The sequence below is a fragment of the Bactrocera latifrons genome, unplaced genomic scaffold, assembly GCF_001853355.1.
Source record: "Bactrocera latifrons isolate USDA-ARS-PBARC rearing strain unplaced genomic scaffold, ASM185335v1 scaffold_93, whole genome shotgun sequence".
In the NCBI taxonomy this organism is placed as follows: Eukaryota; Metazoa; Arthropoda; class Insecta; order Diptera; family Tephritidae; genus Bactrocera; species Bactrocera latifrons.
The window spans coordinates 1237409-1253987 of record NW_017537634.1 but is presented as its reverse complement, the minus strand read 5'-3'; the positions used below and the strand labels follow the sequence as shown (position 1 = coordinate 1253987).

At 32.0% G+C, this 16579-nt stretch overlaps 1 protein-coding gene across 4 annotated transcripts in view; it reads right to left on the bottom strand.

Annotated features, from left to right (window-relative positions):
• Positions 1 to 16579, bottom strand: part of LOC108977647 (voltage-dependent calcium channel type A subunit alpha-1) — a 120527-nt gene that overhangs the window by 12589 nt on the left and 91359 nt on the right. For 2 of the 4 annotated variants that reach the window (XM_018947427.1, XM_018947428.1), the window contains exons 22-26: positions 16420 to 16514; positions 12664 to 12942; positions 10483 to 10685; positions 9999 to 10207; positions 7612 to 7674 (exon numbers count right to left, since the gene is read on the bottom strand). In XM_018947427.1, coding sequence (XP_018802972.1) covers positions 7612 to 7674; positions 9999 to 10207; positions 10483 to 10685; positions 12664 to 12942; positions 16420 to 16514 — 849 coding nt within the window. The remainder of the gene's footprint in view (positions 1 to 7611; positions 7675 to 9998; positions 10208 to 10482; positions 10686 to 12663; positions 12943 to 16419; positions 16515 to 16579) is intronic. The other 2 variants (XM_018947430.1, XM_018947429.1) reach the window with 1 other exon arrangement.

The window sequence follows — 16579 nt, the reverse complement described above, 5'->3', positions numbered from 1 at the left end:
GCGAGACGGGGCGTTGCCGCGGGACATCTTCCTATCGGCTGCGATATTTTATCGGACCCCATTGACCCTTCGTTTGAGTCTGTTGAGGACTTCCACGTAAAACTTGGCTTTGACAGTTTGTCCAGGAGGAATAAATTCATCTTGCCTTTAATGTCAAAAAAGACAAGAAGCATAGTTTCTACTTTGGATTTCCTAATCTTGCCGTCTTTATTAACGACCTCTTCCCTGACGTCCAAAAAGATCTGGTGCCACCGAAACACACCGCTTTTTACCAAAGCAACATTTGTGTAAAACTGCTTGATCATATCAAACGTCTCTGTCACAGATTTGCCCAGTTTCATATAGAATTTAATCGCGTACCTCTGTTCTAACGCACGCTGCATTTTCAGTTTGCACCACTCACCGTCGCGCGAAAATCTTTGTCCTGTCGCTCGTTCGTTAACTAGGAACTCTCTCTACCGAATCCAGTGGGTGCGCACACGTTCCGTAGTACAGTCGTAGCGGAATAAAATCAGTCCAATAACTCTCCGGACAAACCCTGTAAAATAGGTGATCGTTGACTCCGTGTGAATTCCGCCACTGAATATATTCAGCGACAACCGCAGTTTAATTTTACACAAAGTCTCTATATAAAAATTAGCATGCTTTGGGTAACCGGAGATTACGCTAAAAAAATATATGTAATTAAAAAGTTTTAGCAAGGTTATATATATACCTATGTATGGTGCATATTAATATACCTATGTATGTATATACAGAACTTTTGCACTTCGATTGAGTCGTAGTCCCCGATCACCCTTTTAACATGAGCATAAAATTGCGCGTTTACCTTAATATTAATCTATTTTAAAAATTTTTATAGAAAATTAACGTTCTCTACACATTTATACACATTTTGCCAATATCACAAAGTGACAGTTTTTGCAATAATTTTACTTTAAATACAAAAACAACATTGAATTCTAGAATTCCACGACGTACGAACATATATACAAGAGTTAGACCTTTACCTTGTGGCTAAGTAAAAGGTTTGTGCAATTTGGACGGCTAAGGCCAAAGTAGTATTTATGCATATACATATATATTTCAGTACATAATTATGATAACAAATGTACACTAGGTATTAAAGAACTCGTATGTAGATTATGTAAATAATTGGCAAAAGAAAATATTTCATTACACCTATGCACATATGTACCTATTTAGTAAGTATATACTAGTACGTATGTACATTTTACGTATATGTACATGTGCATATTTATATACAGAAAGAAGTAGATGGCACACTTAGTCTTAACATACATACATCCAAATACACAGTACGAGAATAGTTTAGTAAAAATTGAAATTTCTTTTACCACTGGAAGTGTGTCAAACTTATTCACCTTTTTGTTTCTGAAATTATTTAAAAAATTGAAAGAAACAGAGTATGTATTTCAGCATATAAATACATATGACGTATAATAGTACCAAGTGTTGTATGCATTATTATGTTCAAATATGTTATGTATGTATATGAACTTAGAGAAATTATTAGTGAAATGAGCAATGAATAAGAGGCGACTGATGCATGGAGTTGGAGAGGTAGAGTAATTTTAAGTTAAAGAAGCATCTCGAAATCCTACTTTTTGAATATATCTGTATATATATTGCAAAAAAAGTTTCTTAAGTTGTTGTTAAATCTAACTTAATTTACATTTATTATTGGTCAAGATGTTTAATCTTTACAGATTTCGAGAGGTTTTTCATCTCTGGCCGACGTTTTTATTTATTTGTCCAATTCTATAATGTAAGTGTTTCGCCGATACATATTTACTAGTAGACCAAATGTGTATACAGTTTAGGAAATAAGTATGCGCAGAACCGTTGAGAACTCATCAGAGCTCTGTGATAGAAATGCTTCTTGATTGTAATATAAGTAACCTTCCTTTTCTCTCGATTTTGTGTTATATACAATAATTACTTCACATATAGCATACACTAGCGCTAGAAACCTTCTGTCACATATATTTGTATGTGTAAAGTATAAAGAGGATAGAGAAGTGTGTAGAAGTTCACGCATGTGATCAAAGTTCTCTGAGTGCCATTAACTTGGGAGTGGCCAGAAACGATTATTTTACATATGGCTTAAGCAAGTATCCTATGGATAACCTAAGAACATCCGTTTGAAGGTTGTATAGTGAGATGGCGAAAAGCCCCTCCGCAGGGTTGTGGGAGCAGTCGGCTATAACCGAGTAAGCGATGTCTAAGCCCATAAAGAAGAAGAAAGTATAAAGAGTTGTTGAAGGAATTTATTTACATAAACAATGGCTGAATTGTAGGAATTTACGGTGAATGAGAGATGAGTGGTGAAATGAGCGAATGTATATGACTGTCTGAGTAAGAACTGTATTTTCAAATTAAATAAAATGCACACTTATTCAAGCACATATTGGATAAATATTAATTTACCTAACGGAACGTTTTTTGATTGTAGTCCGGCGAGCCAGTGATGCCAAACTGTTGTGTTCGGCATCACCGTTCAGGTGATGATGATTTGTGTTTGCTAATAAGTGCGTTTGTGAGTTGGCACCACCGTCGCCGTTCGCTTCGTAGCTAATTGAACCCTGGCGCGATCCGCCCTTATCGAGTGCGGCCATATCGAGCAGGCAGTTGAAGAACGATTGTTTCTATTTTTGTGTGTATTTTTTGAACAGTTTTGCGAATTGTTACCAAAATAGGTCATACGTTGCCACCATGATTCATTTTGTATATTTAATCATTATTATGTATTGTTATGCGAACAATACATGGATATTCATGTGTAATTATTTTGTGATTTGTGATTTAAGGACGTAAAGTTCCGGGATGGATCCGAAGCATAAATGAATGTTTTGTTGTGTTTTTGGTACAGTGCGGTGCGGTGTGGCATTCCATGCGATTTGGACAGCATTTTAGGTTGAGTTGTTGTTTGATTGATTTACAAGTATTTTCGCATTTTATACATATTTTACAATTTGAATTTTTGTGATGCGTAATACGAGTATACAAAGAGATTTTTGCGTGGTGACGTGTGTGGGTGAATTCGTTAAATTGGTGAAGTAGCAATAAGAAAAGTATTTGAATTTTTTCGTTTTCATGATTAAAGGCATCAAAAAAGTAAATAAGATGAAAAATCGTTAGGTTGCATTCAAAACAATACTTTCAAAGTATATATTTTTTATGTAAATAAATAAATGCTTAGGCCTAAAAAAGATAAATGAGTGTCGGATGTGAAAGTATCTTCTGACTAGTTTTATGTGCTTTACACATAAATCATGGAACACAACTTTCTTTCAACTATTGCAAGCAATTTATTATTTTATTTTTGTTTTTATTTACAAAAACTGATTTAGTTTTGTTAAAAGAACTTTATTTATGCATATGTACTAATAACATAATGCTTGTTTATCGTTACGGTTTTATGGTTATATTTTAAAGTAGAAAAAAACATGCTGATAGCACTAGAAAACTGTTTACGTAAGTTTAAATTGGACTAAACTAGTTTGAAGTGTTTTCAGACAAACAGTGTGAGTTACCAATAGAAGAATATAATTTCAAAAAACGAGAAAGTTCATGCTAAAATCAAGTATTAAAGTATAAGTATTTTTTACATGCAACCATAAGTAAATTAAAGTCAAAAATTATAATAGAAGTAAATGAAAACTATTCGAATTGAAACTAATTATAAATATAGGACATCTTTGCTGGATTCCTCACTTTGCTGAAAGCCCCAATCGTTTGCCAAATTGTTTTTACTTTGCTATAAGCATTTATAAATATTTTTTGAATCTAGCCTTGTTATTGTTTATATGTATATGTAATCAACTAATTAGCGAACCAGTGTGATTAGTTATTATATTCGAATACATACATAGTACGATTATAAATAGATGTGATAGTATACTAGAAATAATTCGAAAAATATGGAGACCATAGCAATATCTAACGAAAATTATTTTACTAATGAACTTAATTTTAAATTGACAACTATAACTATTAGGTGTAATTTGTGACTACTGGAAAAATAAACGGTAGATACTTAATTTAAATGCAACAAAATTATGTATATTTTTGTAAAAAAAATTTCACCATCTAATAATAAAAGTTTGGAAGTCTTCGTGGAATCGAACAAACTTATTATAACAACATTGAAAATAAACATAAAAGTTTGTAATACATTTGATGTATTTTAATTAAACTATATTTCTCATTAGAGAGGTAATTTTTAAACTATTTTTAAACCATTTATAGTGCGCAAGCTATGGAACGGTTTTGCGGTCTGATATTTTTTTTTAACGAATCAAATTTTTTTATAATGGTTTTCAGTTTTCGTGGAGTTGAGCATGAAGCACTTATAACATTATAACTAATTCACACAAAACTACCGGAAGCAATGGGGTATGCAGTGCCGGTTTTAACACTACCAGCGCCCTGTGCGAGATTTCTACGGCGCCCTCCAACTGCATTTCAAACCCATTCGAAAAAAGGGAAAACATTTAATGAAATTACCGTTTATTAAAATAAATATTTCTTTATTATAAAAAATAACTATTTATTACACTAATAAAATTTTACTTTTCTGGCCATTCTATCAGCGAACTCTTTTATAAAGTCTTTTTAACCAAAAAGTTAAAAGGAGATAGACAATGTGTTTTTCTATAAGTGTAGCTAACATAGAAAAATCCGCTTAATTTAGGGAATTTACGACTAAGCAGGCCTCGAACTATAAGCTAGGGGGCGAATGCGGCGCCCCTTTTGACCGGCGCCCTGGGCGGTCGTTCAACTGCGCCCTACCCTAACACCGCTACTGGGGGTATGCCTACTTTGCTAAGAGGTTATGTTGATTTTCACGTCTGTTTATATTTTTTAAATACTAATATGAATGGAATATTTTCCCAAAGATTCAAAGCAATCGCAATAAAATTGTAAGAGATAGAATCCGTCAGGCTCTGCCACTCGCCTAACTATTTAAATATTTGATCGTGGTGACGACTTCTCAGACTAGTTAAGGGTTCTTATTGAAAATTTTCACAGTTCTTCTAAATCGGACGACCTTGTGATTGGTCATAAGATTTTTCGATTACAACTATGATTTTAAGGCAATTCTTAATAAGAGGTAGGCATAAAATTATACTGCATTGTTTGCAATTTTGCCAAAAATTAATTTTTTTCCAAATCCTTTTTTTAATTCGATCTACTAACCGACTAAATTTGGTTTTTTGATTTTAGATGAGTTCTTCGAAAATTTATGAAAAATTCACAAAATATTATTTAAATGCTGCTCTTTGATATACCCACGAAATGTGAAAATAATTCATTAATTATATGAGAAAGTTGGTAGAATTTTTTTTTTTTCGCTGTAAAAACCCGCATGATCCCTTAAAAGGAACAAGTAAAGTTTCGATATCAGTTGGCGGGTGATTCGTTTTTGTTTAGCTGTTTTAGTGTGGAAGACACCGACAAATGCTTCGCATGTTTGTAATGTAAATTTTGGAAGAGGTCTACATCTGTATAAGTTTGAAGAGAATTATCTTAATTGTTATTGAAACGTCGTGGAGCTCGGTGTTTTTTGATATGAGTATAATTTCAGAGTGAGGGAGCATCAATAAAACGAAATTCTTTGCTGTGGGTCCAAATCAACAAATGAATTGTTGCTAAACATAACGCAACAAGCGATCGTTCCTCAATTCACATCTTAATATATTGTTTATAAATTTGACGGTTTACAAATAAATACACATTTGAATTTGGGTAAGATTTTAACTTTTTTAGCGTTACTGGTCAAAAAATTCTTGTTTTCCGTCAATTTACATATGACTAAATGAAGGAACTACTCTATTAACATATTTGGAAAAAAGAAGATCCGACGACCTCGAGCCAAATTTTGTATAGCGATAAGGCCTGTTTTTGGATCATTCAGTGTGTAAACAAACAAAATTTGCGAAATTTAGGACATTTTATCCTGAAAAAACAACGGTTTGGTGTGGTTTGGGGGCCGCTGCAATCAACAGTTCACATTTCATCAAAAATGACGTCTGTGAGAACGTAACCGTCAATTGCGACCGCTATCGAGGCATGACAACCGATCATTTGATACCTGAAATTGAAGCTCGTGATCTCGGCGACATTTTGGTTTCAACAAGAAGGCGTCACTACCCAAACATCGCATCAACCAAAGTTTCTATTGAGAAAACACTTCGGTGAACAGATAATTTCATGCTTTGGACCAATCGATTGGCCACCATCGTGTGTTATCACACTGTTAAACTTTTTACGGATGGATCTAAGAGATAATCTGCAAAAAATCTGTTTGGCTTCTTAAATAGTTTATTTCTGTCAATGACGAACGAAAAGCCGTAGTGTTTCTGAGGAGCATACCGACTTCATCATTTTAGACCAAAGAGCTTACTTTCATAACATATTTTAACGGGTTTTGGTATTGACGTGAGTACAAATTTTCGCAAGGTGGCTAAATCGTTCCTGATTAGTTACGACTTTGACCCAAATTAGGTATATAAAGAGTCATTATCATATAAATATAATATTTAGTATAATATAGGTATATACAATTATTAATAAATATTTTCAATTTTTTGTTATTCCAAAACAAAAAAATCTAAAAATATGTAGTAGTTGATTTAAAAATTTATTATTTCACAGTGAGTAAAAGTAGAATCCATTAAAAGTTTGTAAGAAATTCTAAGTATTGTGTTTGTATTCGTGGTATCTAATTACTATTGATGTGCATTTAAATGTGCTTTAATAAATTCTTTCATTTCAAACGCAAAATATCTGTATTGTACTTGGTGTTTTTTTCATTTGGCCGATTCAGTAAAAAATAGTAAACCACAACTTGTGCGGTGTTCAAAATACAAAACTTTGGATTGTTCTGATTCCAGAACTTGGTAATATTTTGCGTTGAAACACACTCTCCGAGCTAGGGTACAAAATGAAGAAAGGTTTGTATATACATATGTAGGTATGTACATGGCTTAACGAAATTAATGCTTCCTTGAATATTTGTGTGTTTACTATACGAGTGTGTGTATGGCCCGAGCACAGTCGCCACAAGTACGCAAGCAAAATGCAGGTGGAAGTTTTCTTGGTAAAAAGGACACCATTCAATATGTTGTTGTTGGCATTCTTAGTTCAAAAATATAAATGAAATTCTTTAAGAAGCAGTTCAAAGTAAGAAGCGTAGCAGAATCTATTCGAAGATATTTATATGCATATTTATAGATATTTTTATGTTTTATAATAAAGAGAACACTTTAGATTTAAAATGTAAGAAGGGGCAATTATTTATATGTATATATTTTCATAAGACATCGATTTTTGAGGTTGCTGGCATATATACGTATGTATAAGTATAGTAAGGTAAGTATGTAAGTGTTTATTAAGCATATGTATAATTAGCAAAACGTTTAGAGAAGGTATATTTCCAGTATGGCTATTTAGTATATATGCGGGAGTTATTCATATTGGGAATACATATGTATATACACAAGAGTCTAAAAAATGCATAGTTATATGTAAAGTCAGTGGTGAAAAGCATAGGCACTTGAAAAGACCATTGGGGCATGAATGTACCGGCTGATCGTCGGCTGTTGGGCTTGGTAAGCGTTCTTCGTCTTCAGTGTGGCGCTTTTTCCGCTGAATATTTGGAACGATGTGCCGAAATTTTATATATATTTTTTTTTTAATTCGATGAATTTTAATCACAAATTTTTCATACAGGAAGGAGTATTTGGGTGCGTCATTTTTTAATGCGATTTCGTTTGATTTCGCGATGTAAATTTTTTGCGATAAAAGAACACACAAAACACAATTGCAATATTAATTCAATGGTTAACTTTAAATGCTAATTTATACTGTACTAATATAGAACAAAAATAAAAATAAAAACAATAAGTTTTTATAACAAACATTTTTTCGAAAGTTAAATATTTACAGATAACTTTACCAACATATTTATAACACGTGAATAATAGTAATTTCTTAAATTAGTCAACTTAACTATTTAACGAAATGTTCCCATGTAAATTACTAGAAATTAACGTAGTCGTATATTATATATAAAGTACTTCTTCAAAAGATAGTTTTTACTTTACTTTTAACACTGTGCATTTTAAGAAATATTTCAGTAAATTACTTTGCTATGGTCATTAAGTACAGAACTAACATACATCATACGGAATAATAATAACGAAACCTACAGAATTGGGTTATCTGCAGAAGTGTGTTAAAAGAACAAACAACCTTACTATTTATAACGAAAAAAATTTCAAAATTCTTAACGGCTTAACACAAAAACATATAATATTATAATAACATATAATAGAAAATTGTTGGGCGTTGGAATTATAAACTCTGAACTAAAAATGCATATTTCTTGATGTATTTGTATATGTTAGTATATACCTCCTTCCAATTCTGCATTTTTAAAATGTGTTTACACATTTTACATACAAGTAAGTGAAAAGAAATGGTTTGCATTATACAATTATCGAAAATATATATATTTTTATTTTTTATATTTTTTTGATACAATTCGTTTTAATTGCCTTGATTATTGTTATACTAAATTTAGAATTGTGCAATTATTTCGTTCATTATATATTCACTACCTAAGATATATACACATTGGGTGGCAAACGTCAACTGGTGACTTCAGAAAACCAAACTAAGTAAAATACTTAAGTATGTACATATCAAATTGACATTGGACAACGTGTAGCGCTTTTCGAATGTCAAAGACCGTTGATTTATTGTAAGATTTCTATTTTATATTTGCAATACACGAATGAATCAGTTTAAGTTAAATATGTGTATTTTTTCAAAACATTAATCAATTGCTGCGAATCGAGACGCATTTGCAGACAACAACAAGAGAGAGGCCGAAATGCATGAGTACGAACAGCTTGACAAGCTAGCCGACAGAGTAATGCTCGAAAATACTAACAAAAGGTTTCAAAGCCGCAGCATACTCTTGCGACTTATGCCAAGAACGTACTGAAATTATGGAGGAAACACTTCTCCAGCCTACTAAACGGCAGTTAAAGCATAACATCAAGAGACGGTGGACTCGATTCCCCAATCGATGACGATGAAGCAGACGTTCCATTGCCCGACCATGAAGAAGTTCGAATAGCCATTACAAGTCTGAATAATAACAAAGCGCCGGGTCCCGATGGCCCATAGCTCTTATTGTGTTTTAGATATCATGTAAGGTAAATTCATCACCAAATTGATTTTTACAACTGTGCCCAAAAAAGAAAAAAGTGGTAATACTTTTAAAACGCACTTGTCAAACTGGACAATTGGCAAGCTTTTGAATTTGTCACGACCACACATTAGATGTTATTTCCTTCTTCAATTTACAAAGTTCCCGTAAAATGTAAACGCTCTCTTGATGATAATCTGTAGCGTTTTCCATAAATTCGTGAACAATCAACTTGCAGCAATCGATTTATAAATAGTTATTTAATTTCTATTAATACACATACGTATGTGTATTTATATATAGGCGGCCAACAATCTATTGATATTCAAAAAGCACACATCTCCAACTGAATTGAGTTGAGCAATAGATAGTTTGTGATCATAAAGAAAATAAAAGTAGTTCTAGAGAATAATAGAACCAATAATTTCAGCAATAAATTACAAAAACCAAATAAAACATTTGAAAACATTTGTTTTTAATTGATTTTGGGTAAATTTTTAGTTTTTGTTTGTGATTTCTTTGCGTATCTAAATATTTACAGTTGCTTAAAGTTAAACGGCCCTGAACATTTTCCTACTTACATACATACTTATGTTAAGCGAAATTTGTATGCTTTAATATATACCCCCGTCTCCCAACTACTATTATAAACGTATTTATATAATATAGTAGATATGTGAATTTCGATTTCGACCGATTTTATAAAAAATATACATATCTTGTTAAAATTGAAATTTTGATTGCAACAACTTACCGGCATGCCAGAATCGATTTGTCCGAACCGCGTCGTACGCCACGACTCCAATATCAATTGACCGGCATACACTTTGCCAACTGACAACTTTCCTTTATTCAGTTGGTCTATGGGTGGTACAAGCAAATCTAACATTTTCTTCGCTTGCAAAGGCCAAATATTCGTTATAGTTTCCCTAAGTTCCATATCCGCTTGATCCATTTCCTCCGCTATAGGTGCAATAAATGATTTAATGAACTTATTAGTGTACATTTCTTTAGAAAGTTTTCCTTATATTTTATTGAAAATAAAAAGCTTTAATAGACAGAATACAAGGTGGCGTTACGTCAGTTTGGCTACAAGAATTTTTCAATAGTTAATATATAATCGGTACCATATCATCGTGTATTACGAACATACAAATTATATTAATGATCGATAACTCGACTTAAGGTACCAAGATCAGCATACAACTTGTATTCTCTCATTTGTGGAGAAGACTCACCAGATCGCATCTTAATGCTCAAATTTTCGCGTATCAACGCAAAAAGCGTCGTTGTAAATTGTACTCTCATTTCGTCATCTAACGGCATATTCATACGTATTAGTTTCTTATAGGCGAGGCGATTGGGACATTTGTTACCGAACCCCAACGGAGGATCCATATTTTTTAACATATCATACATTTCCGTATGATGTATTCTACCACTACGTTTTCGTTTTCGTTTTCGTTTTCAATTTGTTATTTTTGTTTCAATTGAAGTGATTTTTCAATTCAGTTTCGGTTTGAATGGATCGGTTGGATGTGTTTTGAATTCGTAAAAAGCATATAAGTAAGAAAAGTAATTAATTTCTTTGGAATTATCAATTTCGTTGTATTTTCAAGACGAAAGTACAAAAGATTTACAAAATACTTGAAAACAGAAAGGTACATCATTTGTACTATACATTTGATGCTTACGACTACTAAGCGTTTAAAAGCATAACAAGAGATATAAACAGCGAAATGTATTGCAAGAATAAATATTTAGATATACAAACATAAAATATAAAAATTATGGCAACTGCGAGATAATTGCAAATAAGCTTATGGCAATGAGATTTCTCTGGCTTTGTGATCATCAGCGTTAAAAAAACTCCACTAAGAGATGTGTATACATATGTATGTATGTAAACAGAAGGTGAAAGCTTCGTCAAAAGCCGGTAAGCCTCAGTAAAGAAAGGGAATAGCACGTTTATACCAGATATATCATAGATTTTGACAACTGAGAGTAATTAGCGAAATTCAATTCTCTTTATAAAAATTCCTTTTTAGAAATATACAAACTTAACCGTAAGTCTACACGCAAAGTAGCAAGCTTTTTAGAAATATTCATTATAATAATAATATATACTATGAATACTTAATTCTTGTTTAGTTATTTTATGCATGTTTAGTGAAGGGTGATACTTCAAAACCTCCTGCTTGAAGTATATGTTTCTTTTGCCACAATGACATATAACAGTAAAATCATTTGTTTCTGCACTTATTTTTTAATATGAAACAAATACGAACAAGTAATAATCATTTAATATAGAGTAGGGGCTTGCATAAGCTCTGCAGTATGCATGACTATTAAAAAAGAAACGAAAATGAATCTTGGGAGATGATATGAATATCTATGAACATTAAACAAAATCTTATTAAATATATATGTAATAATGATTTAAACGAAGCCACAAATGAGCTCATAACTAATAATTTGTGAAGTTCAAAACTGCAATTATTATGCTTTAAGGACATCACAGCGAAACGGTGGAAAACATATATATTTCGAGTTATCAGAAGATTTCGCTGATCTATAGGGAAACTTTATTAGGCAGATTAATACATTACAAACAATCAATTTTTTGGACGATCCGCTTAATTTCCTTATTGATTTATGTTATGATGCTCTTTAAGCACAGCATCAACTTGCAACTAGCAACAAAACAAAGAAGGTTTCTTAGATTTTATCGGGTAATATTTTATCTTAGACGTTGCAGGGTAATTTAGATCTTGTGGGGTAAGTTGCTGTGACTTGCATTAAGTTAGGGTATTAAGAACTGGTAAAAGCGGTACAGGAGAAGAAACTTTTTATTACAGGGTCCACTTTAATACCTATAGCGGCTTAGAGGAAATTTAGCCCACTTGGAAAGTAATAAATATAACATTTGGGGCTTTTCTATTGCCTTTTCCAGCTGGAAAACCTTAAACGCCAGTGTTCCCGAATTCTTCGAAAACCTTTTTTTTACAATAGTCTTACAGTAATCGAAGTAACCAATCGATTTCCACCCATATGGCAGCTGAACTAAGAATTTAAGTGTGAACACTGAAATGCTTGTTACTTATTTGAAAACAAGAGGGGCGGGGAAATACTCACATTAAAACGTCGAAATAAGTTATGAACTATAAGAAAATGACACTGACAATTGGTACAAAATTCAAAACTACGAAACATAACGAAAGTGAAGAAGCACAGTAGTATTGTAAAATAAACCTACAAATATGTACTCTTTCAACAAATGTATGCTTGTTTAATCAATACTATTTTTTTTTTTTTTGTTTTGTTGTTTGGTGTTATGAACAAAAGTTGAAAAAAATGTACACAAAGTGAGTAAATGAAACAAAGGTAAATACACATAGATATATTAAATTGATAATTACGTCGCATTTGGATCATATTCAGCCCATATACGAACGAACTCGTCCAAATGATGGGCACCCAATATACTGGAGTCTCTTGTAAGATAATCAAAATTATCCATAATAACGGCAACGAATAAATTCAACATGAGGAATGAGCAAAAGAATATAAATGATACAAAATATGCATATGCCAGCGTTGACCCGCATGTTTCGTTGCCCTTGTCGGCCTCTTCATCGCATGGCCTCCCCTTAAGGCACGCCAGCATAATGTTCGGCCACGCCTCGCCAGTTGCACATCTATAAAGATTATTCCAAAAATATTAGCACTCTGCACTATAATAAAGATATCATCTATCAATCTACATACTTATAGTATGCTACAATACATTCTGGTTGTTTATACGACTACAAAGATATATATGTATATATATTGCTAGTAATATTCTATCTATGTATATTGATAAAACAACAATAAGTTTTATAAAATATATACATACAAAATATTGTTTATTAATTGCTTTTTCTCCGCAATGGGTGTGTATGTGTGTAGTAAATTGTTCTAATATTTAAAAAGCTGCTAACTAAGATCAAGCCTATATTTGGCAACACATGTTTCAGAGCAAACAATTAAGCTACTGAAATTTGCTGTAGCAATGAAAAAAAATCTAATTTTCAATAATATCTACATACATTATTTCAAGATGAAAATTTTTAATTTTAGTATGGTATCCACATTTATATAAATTTTGTGGTTTCTGTAAACTAGTCTCAATATTCAATTTATAGATTTAAACTAAGCGCGAAACTACTTATTCTTCTGGTTGCAAGAAGTTGCCGAATTCAGCCACTACATGTGGTTAATTAACTACTGCTACCTGTTTTGGGTCGTAACTAGAGGTGTCGGTGTTAGCATGGACTGTATCAAGACATGATACTGGCTGTAAGCAATGTTCATCCCGCCGCCAAGGTAGGCATTCTGATTGGAGACTGCCCAATAAGCTTATATGCGGTGAGGTTTCATATCTTGCCGGGCGAAAGTCACCAAAGCTTTATGGAAGAGGGGGGGTGGAAGCACCTAGACACTTTCTTTTCAACTGTCCAGTTGTTACTGGACTAATGTTAAAACGTCTCGGTAGACTCACTTTCGGAAAACCTGGCAAAGTTAGTGGGATTGATAATAGTCGCCTTCACAAATCTGGTATAGGCCCAAAACGTTTCCTCTAGTTTTGGATATCACAAAGTACCAGCCTTCACAGCTGCCCATATAGTTGCATGTGTCACTTTTGGAGCGGGGATCAGCTCTACGACCTAGCCTAACCTGAAGGCATTTTAAAACTCGTTATTCAGACATTGAAGGACCGTCGAAAATATTGAAGGATCTATTTACAGGACTAGCAAAACAAGAATTGAACAAATGGTCTAGAATCGCTTACAACTCAAGGGGAAATTATTAGCATACTTGTGCTATGAAATAWATAAATTCCGTGTGACAAAGATACCACAATTTTGGTACGTTTGGTTGAAGTTCTTTCACGTTTTAATTATGAACGTTAATCTGAAAAGTTCCTTTGAAGCGACAACTCTCTCTTTATTTGTTAACAGTGAAACGATCCAATAAGTAATCGCTATATTAGTCAAGCTTCTTTATTTTCTGACTGTGATTTCTCTGATATATGTGTGGGTACATTATTTAATCTTACTATTTATCGGCTTTGTTTGTGAGTTAATCAGTTCTGTCGGTATATGTGTATTACTACTAAATAGATGAATAGCATAAAACTATTTTATTTAAATATGTCTGTATAATATTTGTTTATTTGACGAAAACAACAATTTAATGAACTTTGAACTTTACTTTTTTGTACCAGTGTGAATTTGGTGTGTTTTTTAAGTATATTTGCTATTTATTGAATATAGTTAACAAACACCAGTGCAGTAAAATCTATTAACTGGGAACTGTAGGATTGAACTCTAAAAAATTGCAAGCACAAGAAAATAATAAATTTCTAAATGAGCATGTGTATAGAATGTCTATAAGTGTAATTGTGTTGCTTTATTTTCGGCAAAAGAATGGTCATACTTTATCAACTATTTTATATGAGTATAAAGAAAAATTACAAAAAGCACAAATTTGAAAGAGTTTACAAATATTTGGACAAAATCCCAGTTGTTTTCGTTGAAAGCTACTGTAATCGTTAAGAGCAATGATATATTTTATTTAACTAATTCATTATGACTGTTAAATTTATCATCTCACTTAATGTTTACCGATTTCTCATATTTCTCATCTCAAAGCTTAATTCCCAAATAACAACTTTTTTTTTTTTAAACGATGAAATCTATGATGAAACTAATGATCAAACTTCGAACCGCGATATTCTAGGCTGAGCGATCAATAAAATCAGCGATTTAAATTTAGGTGAAATATTTGAAAATTTAACGAAAATCTTGAAAATCCGAATAGATTCCAATAGGTTTGAAATATTTCACACAGTATTTTTTTGTTTAAAATGTGTACTTCCATATTCGGATAATTTAATTGGTAACACTAAATTTTTGCAGGTAATCGTTATATTTCTTCTATTCTTTAGAAACAGATTATCTTAGAAGTTTTATCATTATTTTTATCTAACCAAATGACATTGATTTATTCAGGTAAATTCCAAATTGCGAAATTATAATTCGCAAATATTACGATTTCATAAGATATGAATTCAGTCTCTGAAGAGAATGAATTGTGGTGTTCGCCATACATTGATGGATCCATAATAGCATTATCGTACATGTGTATGTCTCACTGTAAATAAGCAGCAGCTAGGCCACAGAACATTGATTTTGAATACTCCGCGTAATAAAAGTCTGCGGTCAAGCGTCTTAGAAGCACTAGTAGAATTTATCAGATGAGGTGGCTTAATAACAACCCACTGATTAATTTTGATCTGGCTTCTGTAAAGAGGTTGTTGTTTAGAGTTGTAGAAAAAGAAAATGAGAGAGCTCTATCTTATGATATTAAAGGAGCATTCGAAAGAAGAAATGTTCACGATAAATTTGATGACTTTTTAATAGACTTTAGTAGTATACAGAAACTTATTTTACCATATGCAAATTTAAAAACATTTCTGTGAACATTGGAATAGATGGAGACTATTAAAAATGTACTTAATGAAGTTGAGCTCAATAGTAGTTAAAAATCCTCAGCGTTAAAATAATTTAGTTAAGGATAGTACTCTTAATATTCTATTACTTACTACTACTTTTACAGGAGGCGTATACTATGTGTACTAATTTATACTTGAAGAAAGTTTTAAATTATGTCTGTTATGTACTACATAATTTAATGAGATCTGCAAATAAAAATATTTCAGTCTAAGTGAATGATTTTTTACCGGTTTCATCTATAACAAATATAGTATAATTTGTTCGTCTCTAAATATTTTCAGGGATTTTGTCCATTCACTAAATGCCTTAGATGTAGGAACATACATACGAGTATATGATAAGTGGGTATAATATAGTTGCATTAATCCTTGAGATTATGTATTCACCTATCTATATCTATCGTTAACAATTTTAATAAGAAATCGTTCTAGGTTTTATAATTTCACATTGATTTTCATATATATCTGAAAGTATATAGTGTCACTAGAAAATTTTTAAGACGCGCTAAGAATTGCATAAAATTATCTTTTTTGTTTTGTTTTTATAATGTTCATTATATTTTTGTATTCGTTAAACGTTTAGAAAAAAGAGTCCAGCGAAACTAGATTTACATACCTGAATAGCAACATGACGCCTTGTATAAATGATTGGAAGTTGTTGTGCCTAGTAATGGTATTATCCATTGTATCTAGTTTGATATTCCCAAACACCTATGCATGTAGCGAATGTGATTTAATTTTAATAAAAAATCAGTTTTTGTTCTACTATTGTTTTT